General features: G+C 40.8%; 2 protein-coding genes across 11 annotated transcripts in view; one reads left to right on the top strand and one right to left on the bottom strand.

The window, feature by feature from the left end:
• Positions 1-3,245, top strand: part of CLVS1 (clavesin 1) — a 101,391-nt gene extending 98,146 nt beyond the window's left edge. Inside the window, exon 6 of the mRNA XM_069854193.1 lies at positions 1,958-3,245. Coding sequence (XP_069710294.1) covers positions 1,958-2,045 — 88 coding nt within the window. The 3' untranslated portion in view covers positions 2,046-3,245. The remainder of the gene's footprint in view (positions 1-1,957) is intronic.
• A 3,726-nt stretch (positions 3,246-6,971) lies between these two features.
• The window catches only part of ASPH (aspartate beta-hydroxylase), a 106,295-nt gene continuing 94,325 nt past the window's right edge, over positions 6,972-18,941 (bottom strand). For all 10 annotated transcript variants that reach the window (XM_069854180.1, XM_069854177.1, XM_069854178.1 and 7 more), the window contains 4 exons: positions 17,536-17,671; positions 16,598-16,689; positions 15,069-15,202; positions 6,972-7,421 (listed from right to left, as the gene is read on the bottom strand). In XM_069854180.1, coding sequence (XP_069710281.1) covers positions 7,271-7,421; positions 15,069-15,202; positions 16,598-16,689; positions 17,536-17,671 — 513 coding nt within the window. In that variant the 3' untranslated portion in view covers positions 6,972-7,270. The remainder of the gene's footprint in view (positions 7,422-15,068; positions 15,203-16,597; positions 16,690-17,535; positions 17,672-18,941) is intronic.

An 18,941-nucleotide genomic window follows, 5' to 3' on the forward strand; every position in this document is an offset into this window, starting at 1 on the left:
GGCTATTTTGGCTCTATGTGAAGAGCAGCAGCATGGGACATGCATACAGAGTGTGGGATTATGCTGCTCCCGGCCTACCACACATCTGAGTACCAGTATGGGGGAGAAACCACTGTCTTGCTAGTACAGATGCAAGAAATATTTTGTTGCTGTAATGAGATGAGAGCAAAGATAATCAGCAGCAAGCAAAAAGGCATCAAAAGCAAAATTGTGAGATTTTCCACAGACTTAGATTAGAAACTTTCCACTGTGCGCTAGCAGATGCTGCAATGGATCTGCAACTTTTTGTATTCATTTTAGAGCAGTAGGTCAGACAGAAAGCAATGCATTGGTGACAAGTATTAGTTAGGAATTATTTAATAATAATTTAATCTGGTAGTACAGAAAATAAAACACTGTTGATGTGATTTGAATCCATTCTCTATTAGTTTCAAAGCCACATGATTCGTTTTTGCTGCTATATACTAGTAATATATAAATTGCCAATTTGCATTATCTCCTTATTCAGCTGCTTTTCTATATTGAAACGCAGTCATGAACATTATGCATGTCATATTGCTGTAAAAAATGCAGAGTGAAAACATTTAGGCAAACATTTTCCTGGAAAAATTTGGCATAAAATCTTCCCAGATTTTTTCTCTGATGAATTTTGTTTATTATTTTTTAATGAAAGCTCCAGTCATAAGGATGAGAAAAACAATCATACAAGTTATTCACAGTCACGGTGTTCAGTCCTGATCAAGTGCTGCAGTACCAAAGGATGCAATTTGTTAATGATTCCTACTGAAAGACAAGTGATATCTAGTCTCATGAAACAGCTAAGGTTTCAACTGAAGTTACTGTAATGAACAATTGGGAACTACAAGCACATCCTGTAGGGAACAAGAGCTACCCTAACTCTAAAAGCTATCCATGAGAAAACTGGCTCTCTAAAATGATACTATGCGCTATGTTAATACCTGGGCTGGATGATTCTACCCCTACTTTTTAAAAAGTTTCTGATTCACAGTGATTTTGCTCTAAAAACTCACTGAACACTCCAAAGTGGGAGGCAATTGCTAGCCCAAAACAGAGAAAATGATGGATAATAAACCTCTAACAATAAACCGATCTGTTCCTCCTTCCATAGCTCAATGAGCACACACTGGTGCACATAGACCTCAGAAAATGAAAGCGTCTTGAATTTTTCCACTAGTTTAAGACCATTCAGTTTTGTTATTGCAAGAAATTATGATGGTCCTCTTTCTCTAGTGATTATGCATTTTTTTTTATATGTTGTGAGGTTTTTGTCTATTAGCAGCAAAGGATAAGCTATGCCTCCCACCTTCAAGACAGAAATTAATTTAAAATGGACTAGCCAGGAATAAAGTTCTCCCTCAAGGGTGTAGACAAGGAGATAGAGATAAACTGCAGGACAGGGCACTTCAGAAGCTCCATCGTCATTGTATTAATTCTGGCTTCTTCATTGATCTTGGGTAACTCACGGAAATTCTGCCCCTTGAACTCCTACATCAATAAAATGTTATTTAACTACTTGTCTTCCTCGAGATTTGTAACAAGCATGAGCCAAGACTCACTCCTACAAGCACTCGTACGAATTGCTTTCCAGTAAGCAGCTGCACAAGCAGTTTTGCCTAGGAAGACAATGAGCATCAACAGATCTCATGGTCTCTCAGGCCTTTATGTTGCTGCATATATTCAGCATAATGGAGAGTAGCTAAGCACTAAGTAGCATCTAAGCACTAAATACACTGAAAACATTTGAGAATGAGTCACATCCATGTTCATATTTAAAGTAATGCTTTTCAAATTCCTCATGCATTCCACAGAAAAAAATTAAAAAGCCATAAGGATGAAAATGGACAAAAGCAAAAATAATAAAAATAACAAAGGGAGTCCAGACAGATGACTGCTTCTGCAAAAGCCTTCACTAGCATGTGTGTCTTCTTGCTTTCAGATCCCAGTCTGTGGTGGAAGCCGGCACGCTGAAACACGAAGACCAGGGGGAAAGTGAGAACACCCAACCACTTCTGGCTCTGGACTGAGCTCCTACATGCCCAGCACACACAGATACATTAACAGACTTCCACCATACCAGAAACCCACAGAGTACATGGCATACACACAAATACACACACGCACGCGTTTTGCTTGAGAACAAGTCTAAGTCCTTCATGTTTCTTGACCAAGTAACAACTGTCACCAGCCATCTATCCATGCAGCCAACGCCGAACAAAAACTGAGAAATTTCTATTGACACAGGAACCTGTCCATATACAAAGAATTTTATTTTTTATTTTTACGTGTGCCATTAAGATATTGGCAATTATATGACTTCAGTCTCTAAGAAATCAGGGTGTGTCAGTAGAAGTTTTCCTGAAGCCTCCATCAGGGATGCTTGGTTTTATAGAAGCGAAGGTTAAATGTGTTTTAAAGAAATACATCTCAAACTTAAACTTTGTACTGTAATTAGTAGTTTAACATGGCTTAAAGGGCAGAAATAGCAGCACTTACAAAAAGATTTTGCATTAAAAAAGGAGAAAAAAAAGAACCGTGCCAGCAAAATGCCATTAAACATGACACTTTGTGACTGCCTCATCCATGCCGCTTGTAGGGGGTCACTTATTTCAGTATCTAGCAAAAATTATTCTTAACTTATAAAACTGTCAGGTAAGTGGAATGAGCTCTGTGGGCAGCAGACGCACACAATTTGAAATACAATTATTTAGTTTTAATGACACGTTTTTTCTGCAGGCAACTGGGGAGCCCATTATATATATGTGTGTGTACGTTTGCGTGCGCGTATGAAGGAGGAGTGCTAGGGAGACCCATTGGATGCATTTACCAGTGATTAATGGTTCAATCCAGATTGTTTCACTTAGGTCACAACAGCAAATGAAAGCTCTGTAGAGCCATTTACCCCTTTCCCTCCTGCAGTCAGTGAGAGGTAAAGCCAGAAGGGTATGCTGATTGCAGATCCAGGCCATGGTTAAAATGAAAAAGGCAAACTTAGAATTAATTATTCAGTACGAGCTTCTGCTAGAAGGAAATGTGGAAGAATAGAACTGAAATGCCAAAGATCAGTTTGTTATTTCTCTATTTGCTCTAGCTGCAAAGAGAGCCCCATCCCTTCATTGAAATGGAAACCGGATTAAAGAAATAAAAGAAAAACTGTTATCAAATTGCATGTGCAGTGACTTTATTTCCTGAAACTGTTACAACCACTGTGCACACCTTTAGTCTTCAAGTAAATTTCCATACCTTGACCATTTACTAGAACAAGCAGTTGGCAACAATATATCAAAGGCAGCAGTGTAAACCATACATAAAAAATGAGATGATAATAGGCACAAGAGCTTTTAATACTCCTCTGGAACATCCATCATATTGACAAGCGATACACTGAAGTGATGAAATAGTTCAGCTGGACTTGGTCAGCCCTAACAGATGGAGCATCAAATACTACCTTTATCTACAACACTTCATGCCCAGAAAGGGTAGAAAGGACATCCTGCTAGACCTTATCAACGTGTGGGATTTACCCACTAGTACAGAACAGCCTCATTCAGAATAACTCTCTTCTGCAGCAGCACATCATTGATACAAAGCTTGGCCTCCATGATAAACAGGGAGCCTTTAAGGCATGGATGGTCCCAGTAAGGCAACACAAGAACCAGAAAAAGAAGCAGAAGCTTCCAGAAACATCAAAGAAGTACGACAACTGAGACCATTTAGCTTTGGGATTTCTTCCATTCCCCTCCCCTGACACTACCACCCATTACAGAAAACTACAATGTCAAATCCTGGTAACAGGACACAGCTCCTAGAGGCTCATAGAGGCTCACAGGCATTTGGATTTCTCGTAGAAAACTTGCTTAAAGCATAGAGTACAAAACCAAACTGACAACAAAAAGACGGTCATTGGCTATTATACTGCAGCATTAATGAAGAAATACTTTGGTTTACAATTTTTCTCTGTTAATACACTTACCTTCACTGCCATTGAATCTTTGTGATGGTCTCTTACAATAACTGTTCATTCGAGTGGGACTTGTTCTGCCCAAGAAGTGCAAATATCACTGAAATCTAGTCCTTGAGGATTAAACCTTGCAGAAGATCAGAATTCTTTACTTTATTTATCTGTGATATAAATGAACACATATGATGCCTTGTATATAACTGTATGATGCCTGTATTTAACCGTAGAATCCTATACAAACTCTGTGCTTGCAAGCAGGATAACTACAGGCAGGAAGGAATCAACCTCCTAACACTGTGATGAGTACATACTGCCTTGCAAACAGAAGGCTATATCACCCTTCTGTCATTTCCCTCTCTAACTAAAGAAAACAAATGTTTAAATTGCAATGGTTCTCCTTTTAAGAAAAAATTATTACCATTCACTTCAATTGGCACTTTTCTAGATGAAAAGCAAGAATACTTAGCAAGCAGGAATACTTAAAAGACTATACCACTTCCTGCATAATTTTTGTAGTTCTCTATACATATATTCCTCCCCCTGTGTATACTGCTAATCCAGTAACTGTGCCTAACAAAAGTATATGCTTTCAGCTCCTTGACAGGTAAGCACAGAAAAGATTCATTTCGGTGTTGTAGGAGCTATTCATAATACATCTTGTCATATTCAAGGCACTTACGATATGGCCGATATGTCACTACATGATAAACAGTACCACTCTGGCATGCATATGTCTTGAGTGGCTTACTTTTATCTATTTGCCAATTTTATCTATTTTCCTATCATAACTGAAAAAGATAAAGTATGAGACTTCAAAGGAACAATGAAACAATCTGAAGGACGGCATAGATTTTTACAAAGAAAGCTCCAAAGTTTTTACTACTCCTTTAGTGTTTACTCTGAGCTACAGAAACTACAATGCAACATTAATAAAAATATTCCGAAATCACAAATTTTGTCTTAAACAATTCTTGATTCCTCCTTTACAAACTGTCTTTATTTTACACAATTACAAAATATTTTCATTTGTACTGCTTGATCACTTTAAAAAGATCTAAAATTTAACCTCTGACAAAACTATTACAAGATTTAAAAAAAAAAATTTACTATGACTTGCCACAATAATGAGTGCCTTATTTCAGTTTTGCACAATTCTCCTAAAGCACTCCAAAAGTTTTTATATGTTTCTTACATGTAAAACTTATAAATCTTTTCAGTTTCCATAACGATTATCTGAGAACTGTTACATTCTTGTATACTGTATATAGTCTCAGTGTTATTTTTGATATGGACAACACATTAAAGCCCAATTATAGCTGTCTACAACTGACTTTGGATCAGAAAAGGTTTATCAGTTTAATAGTCAAAAAGTAAATTAAAGTGCACACCTCCAGAAATTGATTACCCTAATTTATGGTGCAATCACCATGTGTTAAATAACATTACAAGATTTAATTACCTAGTAAAATATGAAAGCTGAACAGCATTCCATTTATGGGAATACAAAGATGTAATCTATATTTCGCTTCAGTAAACATGGCATTCTGGTCAGGATACTTAGGTACCATGATGGGGTCTCTGCAGTACAAAACCACTGAGCATTAAACAGATAGCTAGAATTAAACAAAATAGACTGTTCAGTGTATTTTGGACAACAGAGCCAAAGCTGTGAAATCTAAGTAACCTCAATGTCTCCTTGCTTAGTGTTCCTGCCACAACCCTTGGTAACAATGTCATTGCTCTTCACAAGCCCTGAGCATCATGGCACACTTATTCACATCCAACTGGTTTTGCAAGCAAGTAGATAAGTCAGTCATAAGCATTATCGGTGCAACCTCAGGCCTCTCGTTCCTGTTAGTGTTCTTAGAAGTTAACAGTGGAGGATCCTGTACCCTCCATCTCCTATTAAACAACACAGACCTCAAAGAACAGTCATCTGCTTAAACATCCAGTCAGTTTTCTTTCTTGAAAATAGGCCCTTTTACCATACAGTAATTTCTGTTTGGCAAATACAGAGCATACTCTAAACAGTAGTGGGATAAGACTACTTCACCATTACGTCACATGTTTCAAGACACAGAAAACAACTTTAAGCCAATTAAAGGATCATTCTAGCGCTCTGCAGGATGCTGGCAGCATAGGTTAATATTAATTCACTCTGCATTCTGGCAGGAAACCACGTTAGACCTTGTCCTTCTGCTCAAAGTACAAGAAATTCTTCATATTTATTTTTTTTTCCCTGCTGAATGACCACCCAAGGACAACCTAGAAGGAGCCCCTGGAAGGAGGTGCCCAGACTCTTGCTGGATAGCAAATGGGTATCACAACACGATGATAGGAGAAAAAAAGCAGTTCTCTACCTAATCCTGAGAACTGTCAAACACTTCATGATCAGAGCCTACAGACGTCACATTTGCTCAACATCTCCCAAGATAACATTATCAAACTGAAGGCTGTCTACAAAGAGAACTATTTTGTTTTAGAAGAACAAAGCTTAACTAAACAGCCGCCTATGCAAATTTGTTTGCATTTCCAGGCAGACAAGAGAAGGCCACATTTGATAAAAATTAAATATGTTCATATGTAGTGTTTTCCTTCTGCTGATAGTTAGAGATGCACTCATATATATAGGTGGTTTTTTTAAATAGTGGTTGATTAAAGAAGATTTGTTCGCAATTATGCTAGAAAAATACAGTTACTCAGGTAAAAAAAATACAAAACATACATAACCCATTCACATTTTCTACAGTTGATAACATAGGAACACATTCTATGCCTAAAGCAGCTAACATTACAACAGCATACTGATTTTCAAAGTTGGTTGTGTGCATATGTTTACAAATGTCTTACACGTTGCTTTCCAGATAAAAACCTGTGAAGTATTCCCTGGATACAGAATCACAAATCTTGTGTCCGAATATGGTCAGGCAGGTGACCGACTGGCTTTGTACTCATAGTGTAGGCACAGCAAAAACATCTGCACATTCCTCAGTATGAAAATCCAGACCTATTGTTCTTTGGCTGACAAGACTTGTATTTTCAAACTTGCAGCCAGAAAAACAATATATATCAGTGCTGTATGAGTATGAAACATACCATGGCTTTTTTTTATTATTCTTTTTTTCTTTTTTTTTTTTTTGTTAAATCAAGTCCTCTGTGATTGTAGAGTGTTGTCTTTAGCTCCTCTAACCCTTAAAATATTAGTATTCTCCATATGCTGAATAAATGAATCCCATTGGCATACCCTACAGGCTTTCAAGCTCCTCTGCTCCACACGTCAGAAGGAACCCCTTAAATAGCAGGAAGAGTGCGTCTCTGTTGTGCTGTTAACTCAGGGTGCCACACATCCACAATGAATATCAGGCGATAATTTTCAGCATCCTGCCACACTTCATGTTCGAAAGAGTCATCAAAAATAAGAACTTTCCCTTCTTCCCAGGTTCTGCAATACAAAAAAGAACATGCTTTGGCGTAGTGAAGAGTGGAGCAGGCATACTATATATCAGCTCTAAAGATGCTCTTTGACATACAAGAATGATTTCAACAGCATAAATTTCACAGTCTGGATTTTACTACCTAATATAGAGAGATCGGAGTATCAGAGTCATAATTGAAATAAACTACAGAAATATCAGTCTAATGGACACCCATATTTTTGAGGGATTGCTTCCCCTTACTCTGCATAGTTATGCCCACATACACATTCCAACATTTATAATTTGTTATGTATATATTTTTAATGAGTTGAGTCCAATAGGCAAGGAGCACATATAATACTGGTACAGTTAGTTGTTACTGGCTCCACTTGTGAAAGTTGCGTTCGAGTGGGGGAACTCCTTCGCATGGTGGAGGAGTTAAGGGAGGAGGTAAAGAGGCTGAGGACCATCAGGGAGTGTGAGAGGGAGATAGACCAGTGGAGTAGTGCCCTCTCACTAACTCAGCAGCCTGCTGGAGCTGGTGTGTCCAAACACCATCCACCTGCAAACTGCAAGGTTGGGGTTACAAGAGATGGGGAATGGCAGCAAGTTCCTGCCAGATGAAAGAAACCTGCTCCCCTCACCCAGACACCAAAACCCCAGATCCCCCTGGTGAACAAATATGGAGTGCTGCAGGTGGAATCCAACCCTGAGGATGAGGATGATGGCTCCCACAGCCTAGAATCTTTCCCTAGGCCACACCATCCTCAGAAAAAAGATAAAAATATCCTCCATTAAGAAGAAGAGGAGGGTGATTGTTGTAGGGGACTCCCTCCTAGAAGGAACAGAGGGACCCATTTGCAGACCGGACCCGCTCCACAGAGAGGTCTGCTGCTTACCGGGGACATCAGTGAAGGAGGTAGCTAGAAAACTTCCTTCCCTGGTCCACGAGACAGACTACTATCCTCTGATAATAGTCCAAACTGGCAATGATGATTTAGTAAACAGAAAGACCAAAGCCATCAAGAAAGACTTCAGGGCCATTGGGAAAATGATGGAGGGCTCTGGGGCACAAATAGTATTCTGCTCCATCCCAAGGCTAAATAGAGAGAAGCTAGAAGTCAGGAAGAATAATTCGATTAATGCCTGGCTCGGAGCCTGGTGTGAGGAGAGGGGCTTTGGCTTCTTTGATCATGGGGTGGCTCACGCACCCCCAGGCTTTGTTGCTAAGGATGGACAGGTGTGTCTCCTAGGGGGACTAAAGCCCTTGCTAAAAACCTAGCTAAGCTCATAAATCGAACTTTAAACTAGATGTGAAGGGGGAGGGGGTTGAGCCCAGGCTAGACAGGAGCGAGCCTGGACATGGGGTGATTCGGAGAGGGTGTGCTGGTGAGGACCACCAGTACCTCACCACACAGAAAGTGGAGGAGAACACACCTCGGGGTGCTAAGGGAGATACGGGCACTCTGGAGCTAGCTACTCCAGTTACCAGGCAATTGGGAACAAACTCTGTTCCCTCTAAGAGGGCTGAAGGCTCGGCAGCTCAGCTGAAGTGCATTTACACCAATGCATGCAGCATGGGGAATAAGAAGGAAGAGCTGGAAGCTGTAGTAGGGCAAGGAGCCTATGATGTCGTTGCCATCACGGAAATGTGGTGGGATGACTCATATAACTGGAGTACAGCTACGGTGGGGTACAAACTCTTCAGGTGGGATAGGAAGGGTAAGAGAGGTGGCGGGGTAGCCCTCTTTGTAAGGGAGGACTTGGACACCGCTGAGATGGATTGTGGCAATGAGGAGATTGAGTGCCTGTGGGTTAAAATCAGAGGAGCCCACCAGAAGGTAGATTTTGTGATGGGAGTCTGTTACAGACCACCCAGCCAAGGAGAAGCAGCTGATGAGCTCTTCTATAAACAGCTGGGGTTAATCTCCAGATCAATGCCTCTTGTTCTTGTGGGAGACTTCAATCTTCCTGCTATCTGCTGGAAGTACAATAGAGCAGAAAGGAAGCAGTCTAGGAGGCTCCTGGAGCGCGTGGAAGACAACTTCCTTGCACAGCTGGTGAATGAACCAACAAGGGAAGGCGCCCTCCTGGACCTGCTGTTTGTGAGCAGAGAAGGCGTTGTGAGGGATGTGGCAGTAGGAGGACACCTAGGACAAAGCGATCATGAGATGATAGGGTTTTCTGTTCTAGGTGAAGTGAAGAGGGTGGTTAGCAGGACAGTAGCATTAAATTTCCAGAGGGCAGACTTTCAGCTCTTCAGAAGGCTGGTTGGCGAAGTCTCATGGGAGACAGTACTTAAGGGCAAGGGAGCCCATGAGGGCTGGGAGCTCTTCAAAAAGGAAGTCCTAGCAGCTCAGGAGAAAGCCATCCCCACGTTCCGGAAAAAAAGCCAGCAGGGGAAAACACCAGCTTGGTTGAACAGAGAGATCTTGAGTGATATCAAGAAGAAGAGAAATGTTTATGGGCTCTGGAAGAGGGGACAGGCCTCTTGGGTGGACTACAGGAGGGAAGTGAGATTGTGTAGAGAAAAAATCAGAAGGGCTAAGGCTCAACTAGAAATCAGATTGGCAAAGCCTGTGAAAGATAACAAAAAATCCTTCTATAAATATATAAATAATAAAAGGAGGACTAGGGATACCATACAGTCCCTATTGGACACAGAAGGAACAACAGTGACAGGGGATGAGGAAAAGGCTGAGGTACATAATGCCTTCTTTGCCTCAGTCTTTAATTGTAAAGAAAGTTGTTCTCTCTGTGTACAAACCCAGGAGCTAGAGGAGCATAATGAGGCTCCCGTGATCCAAGAGGAGGTGGTCAGAGCCTTGCTAGCCCGACTAGACACCCACAAGTCTATGGGGCCAGATGGGATTCATCCAAGGGTATTGAAGGAGCTGGCGGATGTGCTGGCCAAACCCCTTTCCATCATCTTCCAACAGTCCTGGAAGACTGGGGAAGTCCCACTGGACAGGAGGCTGGCTGATGTTGTGCCCATCTACAAGAAGGGTCGCAGGGAGGATCCAGGGAACTACAGGCCTGTCAGTCTGACCTCAGTGCCAGGGAAAGTCATGGAGCAGGTGATCTTGAGTGTTATCATAAAGCACATGCAAGAGAACCGGGTGATCAGGCCCAGTCAACATGGGTTCACAAAAGGCAGGTCTTGCCAAACTAATCTGATCGCCTTCTATGACAAAGTGACCCGGCTACTGGATGAGGGAAAGGCTGTGGATGTGGTCTTCCTGGACTTCAGTAAAGCCGTTGACACAGTTTCTCACAGCATTCTGCTTTGGAAACTGTCAGCCTCTGGCCTGGACAGGCGCACACTCTCCTGGGTGGAAAACTGGTTGGATGGCTGGGCCCAGAGAGTGGTGGTAAATGATGTTAAATCCAGCTGAAGGCCAGTGACAAGTGGGGTTCCCCAGGGCTCAGTGCTGGGTCCAGCCCTGTTCAATGTCTTTATCAATGACCTGGATGAAGGCATTGAGTGCACCCTTAGCAAGTTTGCAGACAACAAGAAGCTGGGTGGAAGTGTTGATCTGCTGGAGGGTAGGGAGGCCCTGCAAAGGGATCTGAACAGGCTGGACCGCTGGGCTGAGTCCAATGGCATGAGGTTTAACAAGGCCAAATGCCGGGTCCTGCACTTGGGGCACAACAACCCTGTGCAGTGCTACAGACTAGGAGAAGTCTGGCTGGAAAGCTGCCTGGAGGAGAGGGACCTGGGTGTGTTGGTTGACAGTGACTGAACATGAGCCAGCAGTGTGCCCAGGTGGCCAAGAAGGCCAATGGCATCTTGGCTTGTATCAGATACAGCGTGACCAGCAGGTCCAGGGAGGTTATCCTCCCTCTGTACTCAGCACTGGTGAGACCTCTCCTCGACTCCTGTGTTCAGTTCTGGGCCCCTCACCACAAGAAGGATGTTGAGGCTCTGGAGTGAGTCCAGAGAAGAGCAACAAAGCTGGTGAAGGGGCTGGAGAACAGGCCTTATGAGGAACGGCTGAAAGAGCTGGGGCTGTTTAGCCTGGAGAAGAGGAGGCTGAGGGGAGACCTCATTGCTCTCTACAACTACCTGAAAGGAGGTTGTAGAGAGGAGGGTGATGGCCTCTTCTCCCAAGTGACAGGGGACAGGACAAGAGGGAATGGCCTCAAGCTCCGCCAGGGGAGGTTTAGGCTGGACATTAGGAAAAAATTTTTCACAGAAAAGGTCATTGGGCACTGGGACAGGCTGCCCAGGGAGGTGGTTGATTCACCTTCCCTGGAGATGTTTAAGGCACGGGTGGATGAGGCGCTGAGGGGCATGGTTTAGTGTTTGATAGGGATGGTTGGACTCGATGATCCGGTGGGTCTCTTCCAACCTGGTTATTCTATGATTCTATGAAAATTTGAGGGATGTTAACAGCCTTGCCCCATAAATCTATTCAAAGCAGAGAGTCTAAAGACTTCTTCAGAGGAAGGTTGCAATGCCATAGTGTACACTGGATTAACTGGAGCACATTCTGACTCGTTTTCAGCTTATCCCCTAGTACCCTTAAGTTCTTTTCCACAAAGCTGCTTCCTATCAAGTCATCACCCAGACTGTACTTTTGCAAGGTGTTGCTCTGTTATCAGTTGCAGGGCTTTGCATTTGCTTTGCTGAACTTCAGGATCTTTCAGCTGGCACACTTCTCCAGCTGGCTGAACTCTGGATTCATAATTTTGGAGAGAGTTTGAGCACTTGGGTTAAATGCAGTCCTGATACTGCAAAAATGAAAAAATTATCAATGACCACAAGTGATAACGTCACAAAGTGTCAAAAAGTCACTGTGCTAGTCTTTTGTCACTGCTCCTCAGATCTCAGTATTACCCACTGCATTTAGATAGAGCAGCTGGTTACGTGTAATGTGGTTTGTCTATGTTTAAGTCAGGCAGTGTAAAGAGCAAAGCAAATCTATTTTGCATTGCAGCAGGAAAAAGGCATGCACTTGATTATACCTCTTCAGGTGAGATTGGATGAACAATAGTCAGTGGAGTCAATAATGGTCAAAGAAGCGTTATGTCCTAAAGCCATTCTACAATGACCACATAATCAAGTTTAACGGGATCCCTTAGGATCTTAAACAGTCCATGAAGATGGATGCCCTTAAAGGGAATTAGAAAGAGCGAACAGTAGCAATTATAAAGAAAGCACTTTTTCATCAAAATTGGAAATACACTGCTTAGCTCATTCAACTGTGTTCATTGACAAAGAAAATTTTCTTTTTTCCAAAAACAGGGTGAAAAAGAGATTTAGACTCGCAAGTAATTGCAGTATTTTTAATTCAACAAAAGCAAAAATCAACCATCAAAACTTATGAGATTATCCTGTAAGTTCTGAAGAGAAATGAAATTTGAAATTGGATCATTTCAAATGATCATTGAAATGATCATCTAACATATTTCAAGAGTAGATAAACCATAAAGCATAACAGTAAAAAAAATACACATTTACTTCTTGCACACAGACATCGGCCTTGGATGTCCCAGATAATGAGGTTTCAGCTATGATTGTGTGTTTTTTCCTGCTATCACATCAATTAACTGATAACATAAATGTTTTATATTATAGAGACCCTGAGCCTCTGCTACTGTACTTAAGTTCATTGGTATTGTTCAAGCTAATGGAGTCAACCACTATTATATGGTAAAAAATCAGGTTTTGTTTGGGGGGTATTTTGTTTTGGTGTTTTTTTGATTGGGTGGGAAGGTGGTTAGGTTTGAGATTTTGCGGGGTTGGTTGGGATGCATGTGGGGGAGGGGGCGTTGTTTGTTTCCTTGGTTAGTTGTTTATCTTTTTAATTAAGCCAAGCCTGAAAAATCCTGTCCTAAAATGTCCTTAACTGAGCTGCACTTTCAGGCTAATAAAAACTCCAAGCACCTACATGAAGTAGCTTCAGAGGTTAATACCCAGGATCCATTATTTGCACCACAATGAGATGGGCTGTTTTGCACAACAAAGAACAGTCATAAAGTTGACAGAACTATTAGCTCCTTTTGAAAAGATTACAAACCCCACTATTAGCATGCAAATAAATATCTTCCAGGCACCTTCACGGTGTGAGAAACACTTCACAGTGGGACCACGGGAACGATATTATTCTGGTCTGGTGCTGAGGCACTTTGGCTAGTTTCTATCATCACTTGCATGGCTCTTACTTGTTACAGGCAAGATCTTGGACTGGCTTCTGCATGAGACTAATTCTGCCTCTTCACTTCAAAACATAATGACCTCATCCAACGGAGATGTTTGATTTTGATGAGTAGGTATTATTTACCTACCAGTCTTGAGCACTGTACCCTACACTTTACAGAGCTGGGACTTTAAAATGGCCCAACAACCTAAAATTACTATAGCTGTACTGAATAGCAATGAGGCATACCAGCTCCTAGCAGCTACAAACAGACTCTTCTCCAAGTGGAGTAAAACACATACTAGACAGAGTTGAGTTACCTGCCCATCAAAGCACAAGTTGCATCATAATATTGCCATGCTGGGTGGCACAGAGATAACCAAGCACGAAACTCCACTGTTTCTGTTCTCTTTCTCATACACACAGCAGTGGGATAGGAGACTGGTAGAAGCCTGACCTAGGCTAACCTTCATACTTGAACCAGCTTTTCAATTTGAAACCATTAGTTTACCATTGCTGTGAACCACCAGGAGGGGAAGAACTGAAAAATCCCAAGGTAGGATTTTCTCCTGGCACCCTTCCCTTCCACAGAAGTTCATCCACCTCCCCTTTCATGGGGGAGGATACGTAAAAAAATCCCTTTCATTGCCATCAGTAGACACTTTCAATGCTTTCAGGGAAAACACTGTCTTGGATTCTGAAAGGATGCCAAAATCAACTATAACTACTACATTCCAGCATAGGCAGTAGTCAGCTCTTAAATGTTTTACATTTCAAATGAGGAAGTCTGATGCATAAGAATGAGCCTGGTTCAGGAGCCTGGACACTGAAGTGTTCTGTCTGCAGCCTACCAGCAACAATAGGCTTTTCTCCAATTTGACTTTGAAGGAACATTGCTACCAAGCAGGAGGTGGTTAAGTTCATTTTCCACACCACTATCCTTTCTGCTCAGATTAAGACAAAGAAGGGTACCAGCCTTAACAATGGGTGGTGAGCTCTGGACACTTGCTGTCTTGGAACTGGACCAGAACTATGGCTTCATTCACATAGGCTACTAAAAAGCAGCCACCTCATGGTAATGTATTTCTGTAACCACTGATGAGAATTCACAATAATGTCTTAGAGTGAAAAGTCTCCCTATTAGCCCTCTAAGCCCATTGGCTACTTCTCCATCCACATGACTATCTTAAACTTATTTTGGATATTGGATATAGTTATGGTATGATGGAAGCCAACTACATGTAGATAGTGTAGATTCTAATCCCGACTCATAGATTATTAAATAAACTGACAAGAGTCCTAACATGTCTATAGTGACACGTTTTATTAACAGTTGGATACTTCTAGTCTGAAAAAACTCTAAAAATTTCTTACTATAGTCATTTTTGGGTGTTCTGGAAAAAAAAATCTTCACTACATATTGCTATCATGCAGACAGGAGCAGCATTTAATTTTGCAATATCAAATATATCTGTGCATTACTACTATGAAAATAGATAGAAAAAAATCCTCATAAAACCCAAACCATACCTGTTCTCTTCAGCACACCGAATTCTGCAGCCTTCCTTAGGTATCACCAAGCCCAAATGCATCCTTAGCCGACAATTGGTGGGCCCTGTGTGGGGCCAGACATGGGTTCCCGGGTGCATGATAGAATATTTGATCTGCAAGGAGAGACAGACCTTCAATACATTCAGCTTCACAGTCATAGTTCTTAGAGTTCAAGACTTCATTACATCTCACCCTTGATGATGGGGCAAAAGTGTAATGCCACCTTTTGTTGGACTCCTAGGAGTCACCTATGTTTTGGGTGGCCACCCAAAAGGCCACCACCCAAGGGCCACCACCTGTTTTGGGTGGCCCTTGTGCGTGCAATGTGCATGTGTAAAAGTACATATTTCTCATTTTGTTTAAAATAATCAGTATTCATATTTCAGCATGAAAATAAGTATCTCTTATCTACAATGAGAAAAATAACTTGTTTTCTATCAAGGGCCTTATGGACACTCTTATGTAACAGAATGGACCACAGGAGACAAGGCCTGCATTAGCCAGATTGACTGGCCTCTCTCAGAAGACAACTGGTTTGTAAAGGTCACTGTTAGCCTTCACTGGCTATGGGTGTCACAGAAAGCATTTTTCTCACTGTTAGCCACATTAGGCATGATGACCTCTCTCATCACTTACATTAACTACAGCCTTTGCAACAGGTGAGACCGCTCCTTGAATCCTGCTAAGGGGCTAAGGGGCATGGTTTAGTGTTTGATACGAGTAGTTGGACTCGATGATCCGGTGGGTCTCTTCCAACCTGGTTATTCTATGATTCTAACTCAATGGAACAATAGCTTGTTCGTTCCCACAATAGTAGCCTTCTAGTGCACTTCTGCATATACACAAGGCTCTGAATTAGGATTACGCTAGCATTGTGTTTTCCAACTCTCACATGCTTAATTTTGCAGCCTGAAAGTTATTCTCATGTAGTCGCTATAGATAAAACGTAATAATTTTTTTGATGACAGAAAAAAAAAGACTTATGAAAATTTCAGTCCCACAGAATTATACAATGTGTATTCGATCCACAGCATATAAATATACTCCATCATTTAAAGAGGTTAACTTAATGAGCCTACTGGCTCACTGAAGTAGTCTTTTATAGGCTCATACCAAAGCAACTGTAAGAAAATTCAGGTTAGAAAGGACCTATAATCCAACTTCCTGCTCAAAGCAGGGTTGGTTGTGAGTCAGACCAGATCACTTAGTGATGAGATTCAGTAAATTATTAGTTACTGGTGGTCCCATGGCAAATAACAACTTACCTACCACAAGCTCCCATCAAACACAAGGGAAATTGGATCAACTAAATACTCCATAAAAAGCCTTCAGCTAACATAGCTTCTATTTGCTGGGAGCTAAAATTGGACATATTTTAATATTAAGGTCATTGTTTGCCTGAGGCATCATTAAATATACCAAGGTCATCCATTTCTCTATACACATTCCTCAAAATCATCTGCTCCCACCATTAATAATTTCCAAAAATGAAGAAGTTTGCCAGGTACCTGCCCTCTTCTGCAACCAGTAGCTTCTGGGAATCTTTCCAATAAAGTGCATGTTTTTGGAACACTTCTACAAGCTTTCTCATTTTTTCTTCCTAGTGAAAATAATTGACAGAGCATTGGTAAGGGCAATGAACACATAATTCATTGTTTTCCACTTTGCAGAAGAACAACAAAGATATCAAAGAGCTGACACTGAAAGGCATAGAAATATTATTATTCCCATTTTACAGAATTTGATACAGAAGTCCCCACACGTCGTAATATCAGAGCAGCCTGCAACACACCTTCTTTTAAATTTGTTGTGAAGAGCAGGCTTTCTACCATTACTCAAATGATTCTAAAAATATAATAATTAATGAGGCTACACTGAAAAAAAAGATGAAAAATGCCACCAACATCATATATTTCAACACCAGATTATATTTCTATATAAGTTGCTTTTAATATTTTATTTTATGGTACTCTTCCATACATAGAGTCTTATAAGAAGTTACAGTCGTTGTCATAGTTGGGTCACCCATTGCACAGCTCAAGGACAGAGCAGTAGACTTATTACAACTCATTCTTTTTCTCATACCATTTCTGAATGACAGATCTCACCTAGCTGATAACACAGTATTGAGGATGCACCTCCTCCTACGTCCCTGTCTTCCCTCAGGCTGATCTGTACTATGCGCTACCATGCAAAATGTGGGCAGCCTTGCCAGAAGAGGAGTATCACCTCAACAAAGTCTTACATGTGCTTGGGGAGAACATGGTTTAGAATAAAGAACTCTTGTTCACTGTTGCAGGGGTCCCAGACACTATTTTGTTAGCTCCCTTCTGCATATTCAGTGATTACAAAATGGTTCTAGAAAAAACTCCTGCTACTCCTTATTACTTTTTATTAACCTGAGAAAGTGAAATTGGGGAAAGAGATTAAATACAAAATGCTTTACCTTGTTGCCATAAGGTAAACTGGCTCCAATCTCCTTTTTCTCGTAGATTCTCATCTTCAGGCAGGAAAAGGCTTCTTTCTTTATCCATCACAGCAAGTCCCTCATCCCTAATAAGCTTCCAGTTTTTTTCTAAGGACTGTTAAGAGAGCCATGTTACTGCACTGAGAACTTACTGCCTTCGGCTTTTGTATAGTTTTTATTTTCCCCTGTCATTATTAACTTTTTTTAAAAAAATTTAAAAGCACTAAAAAAGCATTCATCATCATTATCAAGCAGCTTTATATTCAATTCTCTTCTGACACATTAAGGAAAGAAAAACAACTTTCACAACATTCCTGAGACTCAATTACATTTGGATTGTAAAATTTCAATAATCCGCAGCATCTTTTCAAACTAGGCCTCACTGACTTGATTTTGGTTAGCATAAGGGCTCTTTAACAGATCATTTTGTATTTCAAGCTAAGAATATTGATCTTAAAGACAGCAAATGTTACCTGGAAGCACTCCTGCAACTGGAAAACCACTTGCATAACTTGGAATTCCAGTCACTGGTAGAATATCACAGTTTAAAGAGGGCAAATGTAAATAGGTCACTTAAGTTAACCAGTTACAATTTAAGCCTTCAATAGGTTTGCAAACATTCACTTGCACAGGTTGATGCTACCAAAAAAGATCAAATACATCTTGAAATGCCACATGATGATTTATGGACCATTAAAAAAATCTGTAAGCTGCCTAGTACTTCATACATACCAAAATCAAAAGGTGCAGAATTAAAAATTCTGCACTCTGCTGCCTTAGGACATTATATTTGTAAAAATCAGATAGATCATAAAAACTTTTATTCTACTAAAATAAGTCATTTTAATGTTATAGCAATATACATGAAAAAACCACAGCATAACAATGGACCTGGATAAAACCGACTTCCATTTCCCAGCTGCTTACTTTGCTTGCTAAACCTTATTTCCAGTGAACAGTTTTCATTTTTCCTTTGTGCTCTTGAACAAAGCACTTCTGTAACACTTTCAATCAATTTCATACTGAAAATAGACTAAGGTGTGTTCCACAATACCTCTTTATATAATGTTTAAAGCCGAGCAAACTCAAAAGTCTGTGAGACTACGTGATCTAACTACCTCCTTTTAACCTTAAAACTCCACGCGGTTATTAGCCTTCCCCATTTACACGACTGCATTTTCCATGTGAGTTTTTTCAATTAAAAGACAAGCTAATCACACAAAAGAAGCTGTAAATTGATCTATCATAAAAGGCTCAGCAGGCCATAGCTTGAACAAGCTATCTATAATACAGCAACTTTCTTCCACTAGAACATTGTTAGGTAGGCTAAAACTTATTAACATCATGATTGCACTTCTATTATTACAGTATTCTCTTCTTCCTAG

The sequence above is a fragment of the Phaenicophaeus curvirostris genome, chromosome 3 (assembly GCF_032191515.1).
Source record: "Phaenicophaeus curvirostris isolate KB17595 chromosome 3, BPBGC_Pcur_1.0, whole genome shotgun sequence".
NCBI lineage: Eukaryota > Metazoa > Chordata > Aves > Cuculiformes > Cuculidae > Phaenicophaeus > Phaenicophaeus curvirostris.